Consider the following 16458-nt stretch of genomic DNA (forward strand, 5'->3'; position numbering starts at 1 on the left):
CTTGCACAATCTTTTAGATAAAATTTGATATAAAACTTAAACTTGAACCAAATTTTATTATTAATAGTATAAAATAGATTGAACTAGAGCTGAAAGGGTTTTGCGTCGCTTTGCCAACTTAGTACCAGTAGTACCAGTACGGTTAACCGGCAACCTGCAGAAGGTTTGACGGTTTGTTTTGACCGTGTCTGCAGTCCGCCTTCTATGCTGAAGTTCAGGATGAGCAGGAAGAAAATTTCCCAAACCGAGCTGAGGAAGTTTATGACTGCCCAGAAGAGGAAGGCCCTCGACTCTATCAAGAAAATCGAATCGCCTCTGGCAAAATATCCTTTTTTTCTTAAATTTTCTCTGGCAAAATATCCTTTTTTTCTTAAATTTTCACCATTAAATTGCTCGTCACTATTAACAAAAAAATATTAATTAGTCACAGTTTTTGTAGCTCTATTCACTGATGGCGTTTATTATAACCAAAGCTGTATTTAAAATTCCATGAAATTCCACTGTACATATTAAACAATGCATAGGCTTAAAATAGTCCTGTTGGCGCTATATTAATTATTTCAATTAATTATTTTTTTATCTAAGGTCTTGGTTGCAGTGAAAAAGTTAGTGTCACGCGCAGGATTTGAACCCTTGACTTTTGGCTGAATACGCCGCTGCTCTAATCACTTAAGCTATCATGACTTTGATCCATTGGACACCAACTCCTCATCTCAACCAACTAACTTTTGAATATTCCCTCTTTTTTCCACATTTTCAAATATTGTATATTCAGGATTCGTTTTGCTGCAACTTATGAACAGGGAGCTGATTATTGTATTAATCCATATATCTTTAGTCGGTAATAATTGACCATATTAATTATTTCAATTAGTTATTTTTTACCTAAGGTTGAGATGAAAAATTTAGTGTCATGAGTGGGATTCGAATCCTCAATTTTCAGCTGAATATGCTGCTGCTCTAACCACTTAAACTATAGAAATTATAAATGATGGAGGGGTGTGGAGTTCAATCCTTTTTTTAAAAAGATGGTTCCTACTCACATTAAGTTGTTTTGCAACAATCCGGATTTTGAGCCCTTTAGCTCATCGTCAGGTTGAAGGGTTTCTACAAACACGTCTCTCGACATGAATTGCAAAAGTATTGCACTTAAACTAACGTGACTTCGATCCACTGGTACACCGACTCCTCATCTCAACCTACGAACTTTTGAATTTTCTTCTTTTTGCCTTATTTTCTAATATTGTGTATTCAGGATTTGTTTTGCTGCGACTTAGGAAATGACACAGGGAGCTGTTAGCGAAGTGATTACTTCTTTAATTATTTTATTAATCCAAATATATTTAGCAGTCATAATTGGCCATATTAATTGTTTCAATTAATTATTCTTTTTATCTAGGATTTTAGGTGAGATGAAAAGCCATGGGTTCAAATCCTGCTCGTGACACTAACTTTTTCATCTCATCCAGGATCTTAGATAAAAAGAATAATTAATTGAAATGATATGGTCAATGATGACCACTAAAATATAAAGATTAATAAAATAATTAAAGGAGTAATCAGTTCGGTAACAGCTCCTAGGCCTCTTCATAAGTCGCTGAGAATCAAATCCTGATTATATGACATTTAAAAAATGGCAAAAAGAGGAAAATTTGAATGGTTTTAGTTTGAGACAACTCTCACTCCTCAGAATTGGTGTCCGAGTGGATTGAAGTAGTGATAACTCAGGTGGTTAAAGCATCAGCGTATTCGCTTTTATACAATATAAGTGCGTCTACAGATTTTGTTTTCTTCTGAGGGGTTGGTTCAATAAAAATAGCCTCTACCCACAGAATTTCTTAATTTTGACATTCAAGGCAGAACCTTTGCAATAATTTGCTTTCATGACTTTTTATCCAACAGAATGAGCTTTTGAAAAAATGGTACATACTCTTTTTTCATCAAGACATTACCCACAGAGGGCTTTGAATTTAGGAATTCATTAATCATGTTCACCTCATATCACAATAGTTCCTTAAAATTCAAGTGATGTTCCTTAAATTTTTTTGTATGTAAAGATTCCTTTTATCCACTGACTGACTCTTCTGTCAGCTTCAATTTTTATTTCCAAGGCTTAGAAAATTGTAAGAGGCAAAAGCTTAATGAGTTTATGGTTCTTAGTTTGTGGATGCAGATGTACCACAGTCTAAACTATCATGAAACTCAGAAGCAGCCAGTAATACATTATATATATATTAGGTATATTATATATATAGTTATTATATATATTTAGGTATATTTTTTTTACACTATTCAGAGCATTAAATGGATAAAATTTTATCCATCGAGCTAAAACTTAGGTACTTTTTAAGTTTTATTTATGACATTTCATTTGGTTTCATTTATGAATAAATTCTCCTTAATTCCACCATCACATATTCAGATACTGGTGTCCTCTCGTGTATCGTATGCGATTCTGTTATTAAGTCAGAAGCTATTTGGAATGTGCACATAAACTCTAAACAACACAAGGAAAACATAGCAAGAAAGAAACAGAATGCGGCGGCACCACCCCCACAAAACATCATTCCCACACTACTTATGCCATCGCCACAGGCAGGTCCTGTCCGACACATTTTTAAAAAACCGGGCACTGTCGTGAAAGAGGAAGTCGAAGATGATCCTCCTCCACCTAAAAAGCTTAAAGGCATTTTGAAGAATGCGACCCCCCTTCCTGATAACTTTTTTGATGATATTGCTGAAACTAAAAAGGAGGTTGAAGAGGAACTGGATACAAACGGTGTTAAAGAAGAGACTGAAGATGAACCAATGGAGACGGAGACGACGGAAGAACCTGTTGTTGAACTCCCTGAAGGATTTTTTGATAATCCAATTTTAGATGCCAAGGTGAGGAGGCATTTTGCAATTTTGTCATAGTTCCTGTGAAACACTTTCAAAGGTTTTTGTTTTTTATTTTTATTTAGGCGAGAAAAGTTGAATACAAGGATCCAATCCAGGAAGAGTGGGAGAGGTTTCAGAGGGAGATAAAAGAGGAGACGACTCTGTCTGCCCAGATCATCCACGATGAAACTGAAGATGCAACTGCTCTGAGACAGATTGAAGAAATCGACGAACAGCTCAGGAAGCTCTCAAAAGTTGTAGAACTAGAAAAGCGTAAAGACAGGTTCAAAGCTGATGCTCTTCTCAAACCGAAGGAAGTGAAAGAGGAAAACGTCTCAAGCGGCGAAGATGATGATTATGAACTTGAATTTGACTGGCGAGCAAAACGATACCTGTGCTAAATCTTTCTAAAGTGTACAGTGAACTTTAAATAACAAATGTTATAAATAATTCCTGTGTAAATATGTAAAATATGTTGTGTATAGTTTTTGAAATTATTTTTTAAATATATTAATGCAATGTTCATTTTTTACATTCTTTTTTTTTTTTTTTAGTTTTAGCTCTGTCTAACATCTTTGGACTTTTCTCCATCTTTAATCATAGTTTTGGTTAGATATGTGTGTTTCTTAGGTTTTTCATAATTTGTTGACTTCTTGACCGCTCTTCACAAATTCAACAATTCATTTTGGTTATTTTATTTTGTTGAGTTTTTTATATGAAAAGGAAGAACAAGATGGTCAGAGATGATGCTGCTGGTTTAGTCATATTTGAGACACTGAGAAGAAATCCCACAATTTAATTAGACATTGTAGCTTTGTCATTTAAATTATTCAACAGATTATTTACGATAGACCTCAAGAACAATCTTACAACATAATTATTTTATTAGATATATTTAAAATACCAACGGTATTTATCTCATAAACATTTAACAAGAATGAACTAGTTTGGTCTTTTTGGTCTGCCAATCCTCGTTTGTCTGACCAGATGAATTTCGGCATTCGCCATCATCAGTGTTAAGTTACCAAAAATTTATGTTTGTAATGAGATATTGCTATCTTAAAAAATGTATTTTAATGAATTATATTTTTAATCTAAGGTATTGGTTGAGATGAAAAAGCAAGTGTCAGCAGCGTGATTCAAACCCATGACCTTCAACTCAATATGCAACTTCTCTAGCCCCTTAGCTTCGATCTACCCGGACACCCATTCATCTCAACCTACAACCTTTTGAATTTTTTTTGTTGTTATATTTTCAAATGTGTAATCAGGATAAGATTCTCGGTGACTTATGACGTGGCCATAGGGAGCTGTTAGTGAAGTAAGTACTTTTTTAATTATGATTTTAGTACCATAATAAAATACCAATTTCAAATAATGATATGTAAATTTGTGTTATGCAAATTGTATTGTTTCTTCTTTAAATAATTTTCTAATTAGCTCATGTTAACAATTTTCTAGTGTGAGAAATTAGTATCATCGTTATTGTGATATAATGTTCTGGTGGCTTGCATTTATCTTGACCAACTTAACCCCCAACCCTCTGCTTGCATGCAGCCCAACAGGATGTAGTTTTTGTTGAATTTCAGTTTTCCTAATATTTCCAATCATTGCAATTTGTTCCACATTGCAGTATTTTGATTGTGACAATTTTAATATGAAGATGAAAAATAAATCTTCTAAACGCATTCCCAAAAAAATAATGATTTATAAATTTGTGTTAATATGTATTGTTTCTCCTTTAAATCATTTTCTAATTAGCTCATGCTAACAATTTCATTTTTCTTGGCACAACTTAAACACCCAACAATACTCTCTGCTTGTTCACAGCCCGACAGGATGTAGTTATTGTCGAATTTCAGTTTTCCCAGTATTTGCAATCATAGCAATTTAGAATAAATTGCTACATTTTGGTTGTGATGATTTTAATATGAAGATAAAAAATAAAACTTCTGACTGCATTCCCCAAAAATACCAATTTCAAATAGTGATTTGTAAATTTGTTTTTATGCAATATGTACTGTTTCTAACTTAAATAATTTTCTAATTAGCTGATGTTAACAATTTTCTAGTATGAGAAGTTGTATTAGCATGATTATTGTGATCTTTATGTTCTTTTGGCTTGCATTTTTACCTTGACCAACTTGAACACTCAACAATGCTCTCTGTTTGAAAGCAGCCTGACTGGACGAAGTTATTGTTGAATTTCACGTTTCCAAGTATTTGCAATCATAGCAATTGAGTATAAATTGCTGTATTTTGGTTGTGACGATTTTACAATGAACATAAAAAATAATATTTCTGACTGCATTCTCCAAAAATACCAATTTCAAATAGTGATTTGTAAATGTGTTTTTATGCAATATGTATTGTTTCTCATTTAAATAATTTTCTAATTAGCTGACGTTAACAATTTTGTAGTGTGAGAAGTTGTATTTGCATGATTATTGTGATCTTATGTTCTTTTGGCTTTCATTTTTCTTGACCCAACTTAAACACCCTCTGCTTGAAAGCAGAGCAACTTTATTATTGTTTAATGTCTGTTTTCTTATTATATTTAATTGTTTGTATTTGTGACCGTTTAGGGTGAAATGTGTTGTTTTAGTTGTGCTGTACGCCGGCGAAGTGCATGAGGGAGCTGGTTTGACGGTGGTTCGGCTCTTTTCGACCTTGTCCGTCGTTCCAGAGCTCTACCTCGGCTGTGGACTCCATTTCTGAGACTGATCGATGTTAAGTTCTCCTGGCATTTAAATTGAGTTTTCTACCATTTCAATACAGTGTCTCTGCGAATTGTGATATTTTAAGTATTTAATTAGGCCCCTTATCTATATTGAGCCATGTCAGAGAAAAAAGGTACGTTATAATTGAACATTATACGAGCTGTTTCATTTTAGCCTTTTATCGCTAGGACAAAGGATTATTAACGCCTTTTTTCCCCCCTGGGCGGATAATAATCGCTTTGTCGTTTTATTTCTCTCATGTTTTTCGCGAGGGGCTCGGCTTTTCCGACGGTTTTCGCCCAATTTCACGATCAAATTCAACTTTTTTTTTGTATATTCGCACCATGGATTTGACGTTTGCCCCGTCCCGTGAAAACGAAGAAGAGCAAAATCAATACTGAACCGAAGGTGGTGAACAAAATGGAGCCACTTGCATCACACGTTTTTCCATTCCATCAGCTATTTTTCATTTTTATTGTTTGTATTTTTATTATATGTTCGATTTGTTTTTTCGCCTATTTACAGACTTTGTTATTACCGTTATTGTTGTAATGTATACATTTTCCTATCCTTCCGTCTCCCCCTGGTGATACTTATCAACGTCCTTGGATTTGGTTCCTGTTCACTCCCATTCCCTTGATTTCTTTTACTCTTTAATTATCTTACATAAATTAATCTCATTATGAAAAAAAGATATTTTTAGAAACGAAACACAAAATCCTTAGCACTGAAATCTTGACGATTTCATTTAATTCTGCCCTATTTTAAAAAAAAAAATCTTTAAAAATGGTCACTATTAAAAATGAAATAATAAAAAGAGATTTTGACTGTAGCAGTATCACTAATTAGCAGAAATGTGTACACAAAGAAAACTCATCAACATCTCCATCTGATTAAATTGAATGATATTGTGACATTTTATCTCCATCGCCATTTTCAGCGAGGAAATGTAAGTCTCATGTAGGTCGTGTAAATCATCGGCCGCCAACCTTTTTTGATTTCCGGCACCCTTAATATATTTCAATTATTTCATGGTACCCCATGTCAAAACATCTATCTCAGGGTAAACTTTACTTTTATACAGTAAAACCTCCATTATCATCAGTGGTAATGACATGGGAGGTCCACGGAAAATCTAAAACCCTAGATAATGAAATAAATTTTTTAATGCATTAATTAAAAGGTGAATTAAAAAGGCACAAGTATATACATTATGTTTATTAATATGTAACCCCCGAAAAATCATAAAATATTTCCAAAAGGTTAAATCGAAAAAGGGTGTTCACAGTAATGTTGACAAAGCGATACTAAAGGCCTGTGATGCCGATTCGATTCCAAAAATACACCCAATGCCAAGCAACAAGATTTGAAAGTGAGGGTTTTCTAGTAGAGGTGGTGTATTAGTGCGTTGTTCCAGAACGATGTAGTTGTAAACAGTCTGGTGGGAAAAGACGGGTGTTTTTTGAATCAGAAGTGACTTGTTGTTATGCGGTGCTCATGTGCTGTAAGGTAAAGGTCCAGGGTTCCATCCAGCGGCACTGCCTTGCCACAAATGGCATTTTTTCCCTCAAAAATACCAGCACTCGGTGCATATTAGCTCACGGTTGAAATACCTTCATCAAAAAATCAAAATTGTTACATGTGAAGTCACTTAATTTAAATTTAAAAATGGCACATGTGAATCCTTGCACTATTAAGTAAATTTTCAATATTCGAGTGTGCCATGTATTTTGAAAGGTAAAATACAAAACATATATAATAAAACCAAAGATTGAGTTTAGTTTTATATTTTAGTCGAAAAATAGTCTGGGGAAGTTCATGAATTATAGATTGATAATCTCTGACAGAACAACTGCCAAAGATTTGTCAGTCAGTCATGTGTCATTTTGTAATCTTATTTGGTTGGTATGTGCAACACAGATACAACACACCAGATTTACGTTGTCTTGGAGTGGATTCACCAAGACTGTCTTTTTTTCCATACAGAGACATGGGTTTTCATGTCTCTGCCACATTTGTTGGATTGTCTTTCGCTTTCTGATATCTTGGACATGCTTCTGTTTATGTCCCTACAGGAACAAAATCATCAATTGACTCTTGCATTGATGGATTGCAAAAAAAAAATTGCACGTTTAATTCTTAAACACACCAAGTTTCTAAGAAAAAAGATGTTGAAGACTAGATAAAATAAAAGATTTATAAGAATAAATAATTGTTGAAAGACTGCAATTACAGGCGTGAACACCATTTGAAAAAAGGCTACTGGAAAAGCAACCCACTTAAATTGAACATTATGCAATGAGTACTCTGCAGTCAACGTGTTAAATATACATGATGTAATTTAGTTCTCATGGTCACACCATTTCATTGGCAGGTAAGTATGACGGCCTTTTCATTTATCGACCACTCACTCATGTCAGCAAGACAAATATTACCATTGGGGGCATCGGTGGCCGCAGCGGTTAAGGTGTTTAAGCGGCACTTATCACTGTAAGGTAAAGGTCTGGGGTTTGGAACTAGTGTTCCTACATTCAAACCCGACATAACTTACAAATAAGCTTTTTTTTTCCAAAAACTGGCACCCAGAGGGTTATATAATTGAAATACCCTCGTAAAAAATTAATAACCTAAATTTTACCCAATTGATAAATTGTTTTATTTATTTTTAACTGCAAAAACATGAAATGAATTCTGGGTATGGATCAATGGTGGTAAATTTTGTGTATCATTTCTGCAGACGTGTACAATTGAGGGCTTTAACTGAACTTGTGGTTAAAAGGTTTATTTTATATTATTATGGAACATTTAGCAATTTAAAACTAAGCAGTTTTTTTTTGGGTGGGGGTAGGGTTGTTGTGAGCATGTTGTATTTTTAATAAAATACGATGAAAGATGACAAATAAATATATGAAGATATATAGAAGGATAATATCTTAAAACCCAAATGTTGAGAATTAAATACCCAATAAAGACTAAATCTATAATTAGAAAAACACTGAACTGGTCTGATTGATGTAAATCAATTTAGATGCAAAGCTTTTTATTTTTATTTTTTTATTGATCTTGAAGTTTAATTAGGCATGATACTCCTACAGTCAAACCTCATAATAAAAAATAACATTAATTCAAGCAAAGGGATAGATTGTGTGTAATGGGCAGTGCTTTCACTTTTTTATAACGAATGAAAAAGTGACCATGAGTCATTCCACTCTCGTTTTACCAAGAAAAAAAAATCAAATGAGATGGAAGGGCACAAATGTTTATGTTATGCATTTGCTATGTGTATGTTCTATTTTCAGAGTTACATTGGCGCCGCGGGATTGGCTAGTGACCTTAACTGAAGCAACAACCTATGGTGTTTTAGTGTTGGTAATCTCACTAACCTTATATCCGTTACAGCTTTTTGATACCCACGGATATCATCGCAATGGGGCCTGATTCTCGTATTTACTAATTATAATTGTATTTTCACACCTCTCTATACTCTCTGTGTGTTTACTTTTGCTATAATACTCTCTTGTGCTTGTGTGTTTCCTTTTCATTGTACCCTGTTTAGGACACTAGAAGTAGTTCAAACTGCATATGTATTGATGTTACTTGCTAGACGGTCTGAGGAATAGACAAATAGAATTGTAAAAATCATTAAATCAACTGAAATATTAAATTTTTCAACTCATCCAAAACCTTACATAAAAAGAATAATTGAAAGAAGTAATTTGGTCAATCAGACTTCTAAAACAATGGATGAAATATTAACGTTGAGCTTTTTCAGCCACCTTCTAGCAAGGGATTTGCATGATAACAAGCAGCTCTTCTCTTCTAATTTCATATTTATGGTGATTATATATGGTTTTTCTATAATAGAAGCAAATGGCATTATTCAACTCTATTAACACATTTTATAGTTAACTCTAGAAAATGTATTTTTTTCATATACATTTTTGCCTTACTGTATTTAATATCTAGAAGAGAAGAGTTGTTATACTTTTAAGTTGTAGTTTTGAGTCATTTCCTATGATGGTTTGCACTTAACATTTAAAAAAAAATAAAAAGCAAACCAGAAAATTTATTTATCCTCACCCATTCCACATTGTTCAAATCTAATAATCCTAAAAATTGAACCAAACCTCTCTATTTCTATATTAGTTTTTATTTATTTATTTGATTTAATTTTTTGTTCTATTTACTTTTATTATTTATTTTACGAAAATGGTTCGAACTTAACACAGTGATTTTTATTTTTTATTTCTTTGCAAATTCAGTGATCTCGATATCATACAAAGAATATGTTTTAATTCTTATATTTTATTTTATTTGAATTTTGAAAAAAAAATCGTATAAAGTAAAATACAAAAAAAGTAACCATATTATATTCAAATATTTATAGTGATGAAAATGTACGTTATTCATAGAGAGGACAATTTAAAGCCTTACAACATGAAAATAAATATTTAATTACTTAAACCTGTTGATAAAACATTAATTATAACAACACTTAAAAATAAGAAAAGAAATACACAAACAGTACAGTTAAGTTTGTTTTAAGCATGATTCTCGGTGGGTTGCATTTAATTTTTTACATTACCTCTCCTACCAAATTTGATTTGACTGTAAAATATAAAATGAATATGTCCAATTTGAAAGTAGCAATAATCAAATTTGGTGTGTAAACTCTAAAGCGAAATTATTAATTTAGATAGCCTGTGAATGAATTCACACTGCATGCTTTTATGCTCGTATCTTTAAAAAATATTATGCTATTATTTAAATTTAAAAAATAAATTAAAATAAATATTCAACCTCTTTATAATAAGCTAAATAGCATAATATTAATAGAAAGATTTCTCTATTCTTGCTGTGTATTAACTTTTGCTTGGAAAAATCTCATGAGGATGGGCAAATCTACACCATGACTCCCAGACGTAAAATCAATACCAAAAGTAGGTCATGCTGGCAGTAACATAGATTCATTGAAATGAATGGCTGTAGAAAAGGAAGAGCCTTTTGACCCAATGTACAACAAAATATTTTCACAACAGTACTTTTCAATTGTTTTGTTTTGTAATGTTTAAAAAATTAGAAGAAAAAAAATTGTTTACTACTAAATATTTACTGTTTAATTGATAATAAGTGTACAATTTTTGATGTAGATTTGCCTTGGATGTTGCTCTTGCTTTTGACTTTATTATTTTTTTTTTATTGGGTAGTTATGACAATTTTGTAGATATGGTGCAATATTGAGCAAGTAGCACTTACATATTTGTCCAATGGAAGTGATATTCACTTATATTTGTGATGAGTGTGTTTGTTATTTCAACTCATTTTCTTATTCAAAAAATATAATGAAATCATGGGAAAATTATGCATTTCCTTTAGTTAAAAAAACAAAAACAAAAAACTTCCATTTGATCAATATGATTAGTCCTGCTTTTATTTAAAACTAATATTTTTTATTTATTATTTTGTTTTATATTTCTTGCATTAGCTTTATCAGAAATTACTTTTTAGTTTGAATATCAAATGATATATTGGCGTCACTGTTGAGGTTGGTCTTGTTTTTGTTTTTATTTTTCATTTGGTATTCATCCTTGGTTTTTCTATTAGCGCATGATTTTCTTTTATTTCAATGTTCGAATAGCTTTTAAGATATGTGCATGTGGGGATTGCATGGCATGCGTTGATTTCAATTGGACTGAATAAAAAGGAGGAAAATATAGGCACACAAATGTCAGAAAATCGGATCTAAAGATTAAAAAATAAGAAAATGTTTGTTTATTTTATTCATAACTTAAAAGTTTTTAATTATCTGTATTCAGTTGTCCTTAAGTTCTTTTTTTTAACATCCGGAAAAATTGAGATTATATTTGCGAAGAAAGTTATTTTTTATTTGGTATATTTGGAAATATTTAATTTAAAAAAAATTAACATGAATCTATAAAATATAAAATAAATAAAATTGTGAAAGATTCGAGCCATTGTCGTGATTTTTATTTTAATTTCTTCCTCACAGGTGTTAAACATATACACAATATTCTTCAATTCGTCATACGAGATGATGACAAGTGGCTCGTTTAAAAAAGATAAAATGAAAAAAAATGTGGCAGTTGGTTTTATTTTTTCGATATCAGTTGGTATTCCATTGTTGGTTTCTCGTTGATTGAATCAGGTCGTAACTGAATTATATATGACAAATCAATCGTTAAGGTGGAACTTCTTAACAACTAATTTTTTTGGACCCATTATTTTGACTTATTGCGTGTTCATTTTTATTACTACTATACATTAAGTGTGACTGTATGGGTTTGGATAGCGATTTGTATTAATGTATATTTGATATTTTGTTTACAACTGAGTGTATATACATAATAATGCAGTATGCCAAAATAACTATTTTATTGACCTGCAATGAAATTTGTTTCTAATTTCACTGCAGTTGGGTGGTGGTTTGCAGTAGTTGATTTCATGGTGATTGTCTTATTTTATTCAGTTTTATGATTGTATTTCGAGGCAACCAGAGCAATTATTATTTGTTAAAAAGAAATACATTGTCTTTGTACAATGTTTATTTCTAATTAACAAAAGGGTCAGATGGGCTTTTTACCATATTTATCAACTTTTGTTTTGTTTTACTAATCGTATTATGTAATTAACATAATCTTATAACCAAAATACACTTAAATATATTGCATGAAGCATTTTTATTTTTTTGACACTTTTTAACAGTGCAGAGCATTTTTATTCAGCCAAATAAGTTCACTAAAATTGTTGCCATACTGTGGTAGAAAACCCATCTAATTTATATTTAATAAAGCATGGTCAGAAGCTTGAATGGAGACTGGTTGTTTCGTAGATTTAATTATTGTAAAAAGTGTACCAAATAATTTTCATCTGTTTGTAGGTTACCCCGCTGCTCCTCAAGCCCCAGCAGGCTATGTTCCTGCTCCTCCTCACCCAGCAGCAGCTGCTTATGCAGGTAAATTTAATTTCACTAATTGCGTGGTCCGCTTGGCCAATTAATATACTACAGTTAATTAAGGTTTTTAGTTGAGATAAAAAAGTCAATGGACGAGCGGGATTCGAACCCCCGTTCTTCAGCTTGATACGCCGCTGCTCTACCACTTGAGGTTTGAGGTCATGATAGCTCAGGTGGTAGAGCAGCGGCGTATCAAGCTGAAGATCGTGGGTTCGAATCCCGCTCATGCCATTGACTTTTTATCTCAACTAAAAACCTTAATTAACTGTGGTAAATTTAATTTTAACACTGACAGCTGGAGAATTTAAAAAAAATTAACGATATATGCCATCCAGCTAGCTCGCCTGTTGCTGCAGCTACAGGCTCTCCTTATGCTGTTTACCAGCAGCTCTATCCAGGTCAAGCACCACCTCCATACGATCAGCAAATCCCAGCAATAATGGCAGCTCAACAGGTAGATATTTTTTATCACTCTACTTTGTCATTATTAAAATTATTGAGAAGCTATTTATAGTTAAATCCTTTTTAAAAAGATGGTTCCTACTCACAGTAAGTTGTTTTGCAACAATCTGGATTTCGAGCCCTTTAGCTGAGCTGTGTATTCCCCAAGAGAAGTACTGAGAGTTCAACTCTCTTCACTTTTAGATTCAAGTTCATAGAAGCAGAGGGTTGTTTATGTTAATTTTCACTAATAAGAGTGTAAAAAGGTTTTTAAAAAAAGTAAAGTAATTCCTGTACTCAAGATCGCAGAACACATTTTATCTTTTTGTAAAGATCTACGCAGGTATTTGGATTCTTGCAACTAGAAGAGGAAAAGCCATAAGCAATTTCCTACTGTAAGGAGCCGCTGGCAAGGCTATGGCAGTTGATTAACAACCTGAAGCTGGCCAGTAAGTTATATACCTATGTAGCCAGAAGAACCTGCCACTAATCACCAGGAATCTACACCAAATAATAGACACGATGCACTAATATATAACAAACAACAAAAAGTCTGTTTTCAATTTCATCAATGTTTCCCACCTAAATTGTTTTTTGCCTGAGATTGGAAAAAAAGCATTTCATCAAAGTTAAGAATCCGTGATTGTGAACGTTTGGGGCATGCAAAAATCACAGATTAGTTTGCAACTGGTTTGTGATTGTGTGATGGAACAAACTTCATGCTCACCATCCTGAATGGGTAAGGGAATGATTGTGTTAATTTTTAATTCATGCAGGAATCCAGTTCATTTCACCTATGAGTCCTTTATGATCACTCAAGGCTCAGCTCATGTCTGTATTATCTCTCAAATTAATTATTTTATTTTATTTATTATTTCTTTCCTTAACTTTAGGGTTTTTGACTACTAACCTTAGTAAGTTCTGGTATATCATGCAGATCATTTTATTTTAGATTTTACACAAATGTTAAACCTCGTTCTATAATATGTACGTACTTACAAATAAGTAAACAAAATTTTATTAAATTATTATATTTTTAACAATTAGTACGAATAATAATCATAAATTATTTATTACCCAAATCAACAGTTCTATGAGATTAATTGATTTCCGAGATCCTTTTATTGAAATGTTTCTCTGTTATTTCATAACATATAAATTTGCAAAATAAATTAAAATAATAATTTCTTATCAAATAGAGTTTGTTTTTCTTAACATACTAAAAGATTTCGGACTGTTGTCAATGTTTCAGATGTATCCACAAGTTGGTGTAGGAACGACTATGTACAGCCAAGCAGCCAGCCCAGCCGGTTATTACGCTTCTGCATTCACTCCGATGCACGCTTACTACCACCCATTGGCCTACACTTACCCTCAGCCTCAGCTCAGGCCAACAATAATGATTCCAAACAGTTACGATGGAGGTGCTAGATTCGATGGTATCGCTGCTCCGGTTGTCCCCGGTCCGCCTCCAGGCGTACCTCCGACACCCGCCCAGCTCGCTGCAATGGCCGGTCACAACATAACTCTAACTCAGAAAAAAGGCGCCTTTCTAACTGGTAGCAGTGATGGAGGATATACATTTTGGTAGTACTGCTATTAGGTTTGTACAATATTAAGGTTTATCGATTTTTTTTTCTTTTTCTTTTCTTTGTTTTAATTACATTATTAATGTTTACATTCATTTTTTTGTTGTAATTGTAGGTAATTAAAGAATGAGTCAGAAATTTGGTCATATTCTAGATTTCCTGCTCAGTTTCTGCTATTTCCATACTCAAAGAGGGCTCAACATTCTTTAAAATTTTGAAGTTCACAAGAAAAAATAATTTAAAAAAACAACGCACGAGGCAATATTTATAAATACTCCTTTTCTAGGTCCAAAGTTGTTGAATTATATCGAAAAAAATCTTATGACTTGGCAAGCTAGAAAACTATTCTGAATTTAAAAAGTAAAAATACACTGGAGATAAAAATTAATAAAATATAAATAATTAACTTAATTAAAGAAAAAAAAAAAAAAGCTTGGAAGACAAAACCATTTTTTACTCAAATAGCTGTCAAGTTGTCATGGTTTATTTCCTTGTTGTTATTTCTGGGACGACAAGAGCAATCTCAAATTAACTGTGATATGACAGAAGTTGAGAAGTAGATAATAAATGTTGCCTATGATTGAAAATTAAAAATAAAAAAACTCATGGGCATTTTATGACAGTTGTTTTGTTGGCTAGTTCTCTATTTATCTTTATTGCTTTGTTTTTGTTTATTTCTATTCGAGATATTATTTTCTATGAACGTTATATTAAAAAGAAAATTCAAATTTTGAAACCTTTGATGGTCATTCATAATTTTGCCTATTAATGTTATATCCTGCAAATATATTTTTTCTAATTCATTTTCCTTAAACAATCATCAAGCAATTTAACAGGAAAATAATTGTATTGCGGTGTATTTTTTAGGTATAGAAAATAAATTACATTCTATATCGCTTTAACAAATGAAGGATAAAGTACAAACTATAGCTGGAAATTAGCTAAGTATTAAGTTTAATTATTATGGGTGATAATTATGTAAAGGAGAGTAGTACAACTTGCATAAGTTATTCCCAAATTTCAAATTTAAATTTAGAATGGGACATATTACAAATTTTGATAGTTCACGGTACAAATTTTAGTTAAATACTATTTCAGTCATAAACGTGTTATATTAGATTTCAATCTAGTCTTTTCTTTTTTTTAATTAATGATGGTTGATATTTAACATTGAATATCTAGTTTGAAAGTAACAATTTATCTTGAATTTTTTATTTGTCACATTTATATAAAGCGACTAGCCAAATTAATTTATGTTGTAATTGTAGCCAAAAATTGCCTTAAATCTGGTATATGTATAGAGAATAATTTGCTTCTTGTAATAGAAAATTGAAAAATGCCATTCAGTTAATTTTGACAGAATTTTAATAACAATTTAAAAAATAATAATAGATCATTTTTCTTACAACTAACTTCCTCTTGGTGGTTGAATTTCTGCTTAAATTTTCCTATAACTTAGTTGGCAGTATTACTACAAAATTTCTTTGCACTATTGTTATCCACAATTGTGGCTTTTATACATTTTAAAGAATAATGATAACTTACATATTAAAAAATTATATTTAAAAAAATGTATTTCTTAAATTTCTTTCTCTTATTTATGAGACAGGTGAAAATTATGTAGGGTGAAAAACAACTTTGGCAAATTATTAAGACGTTTAACTTTAATTTTAATGTAAAAGAACATGCTTATAAAGGTCTGTGAAATTTCAAGATAAAACAGTTTTAAAAAAAAATCTTAATGATGACCATGTATACTGATCAATAGGCACAAAAAAATTAATAAAATGTTTAAAAATCCAATTGTTTTATTCATTGTTTACTACCTTTTGATGTCTAAATAACAATTACAACA

At 31.8% G+C, this 16458-nt stretch overlaps 2 protein-coding genes across 2 annotated transcripts; both read left to right on the forward strand.

Annotated features, from left to right (window-relative positions):
• The first annotated feature begins 9 nt into the window (after positions 1–9).
• LOC106669701 (zinc finger protein 830) lies at positions 10–3367 on the forward strand. Its single transcript, XM_014399346.2, has 3 exons — positions 10–323; positions 2415–2886; positions 2964–3367. Exons 1-3 carry the CDS (start codon positions 205–207, stop codon positions 3279–3281), a joined length of 909 nt encoding a protein of 302 aa, XP_014254832.1. The 5' UTR covers positions 10–204; the 3' UTR covers positions 3282–3367.
• Positions 3368–5553: 2186 nt separating this feature from the next.
• Positions 5554–16406, forward strand: LOC106669678 (DAZ-associated protein 2-like). Its single transcript, XM_014399318.2, has 5 exons — positions 5554–5733; positions 12499–12573; positions 12909–13027; positions 14267–14617; positions 14719–16406. Exons 1-4 carry the CDS (start codon positions 5718–5720, stop codon positions 14603–14605), a joined length of 549 nt encoding a protein of 182 aa, XP_014254804.1. The 5' UTR covers positions 5554–5717; the 3' UTR covers positions 14606–14617; positions 14719–16406.
• The last annotated feature ends 52 nt before the right edge of the window (positions 16407–16458 follow it).

Source organism: Cimex lectularius, unplaced genomic scaffold, assembly GCF_000648675.2.
Source record: "Cimex lectularius strain Harlan isolate CLEC.00 unplaced genomic scaffold, Clec_2.1 scaffold8, whole genome shotgun sequence".
In the NCBI taxonomy this organism is placed as follows: Eukaryota; Metazoa; Arthropoda; class Insecta; order Hemiptera; family Cimicidae; genus Cimex; species Cimex lectularius.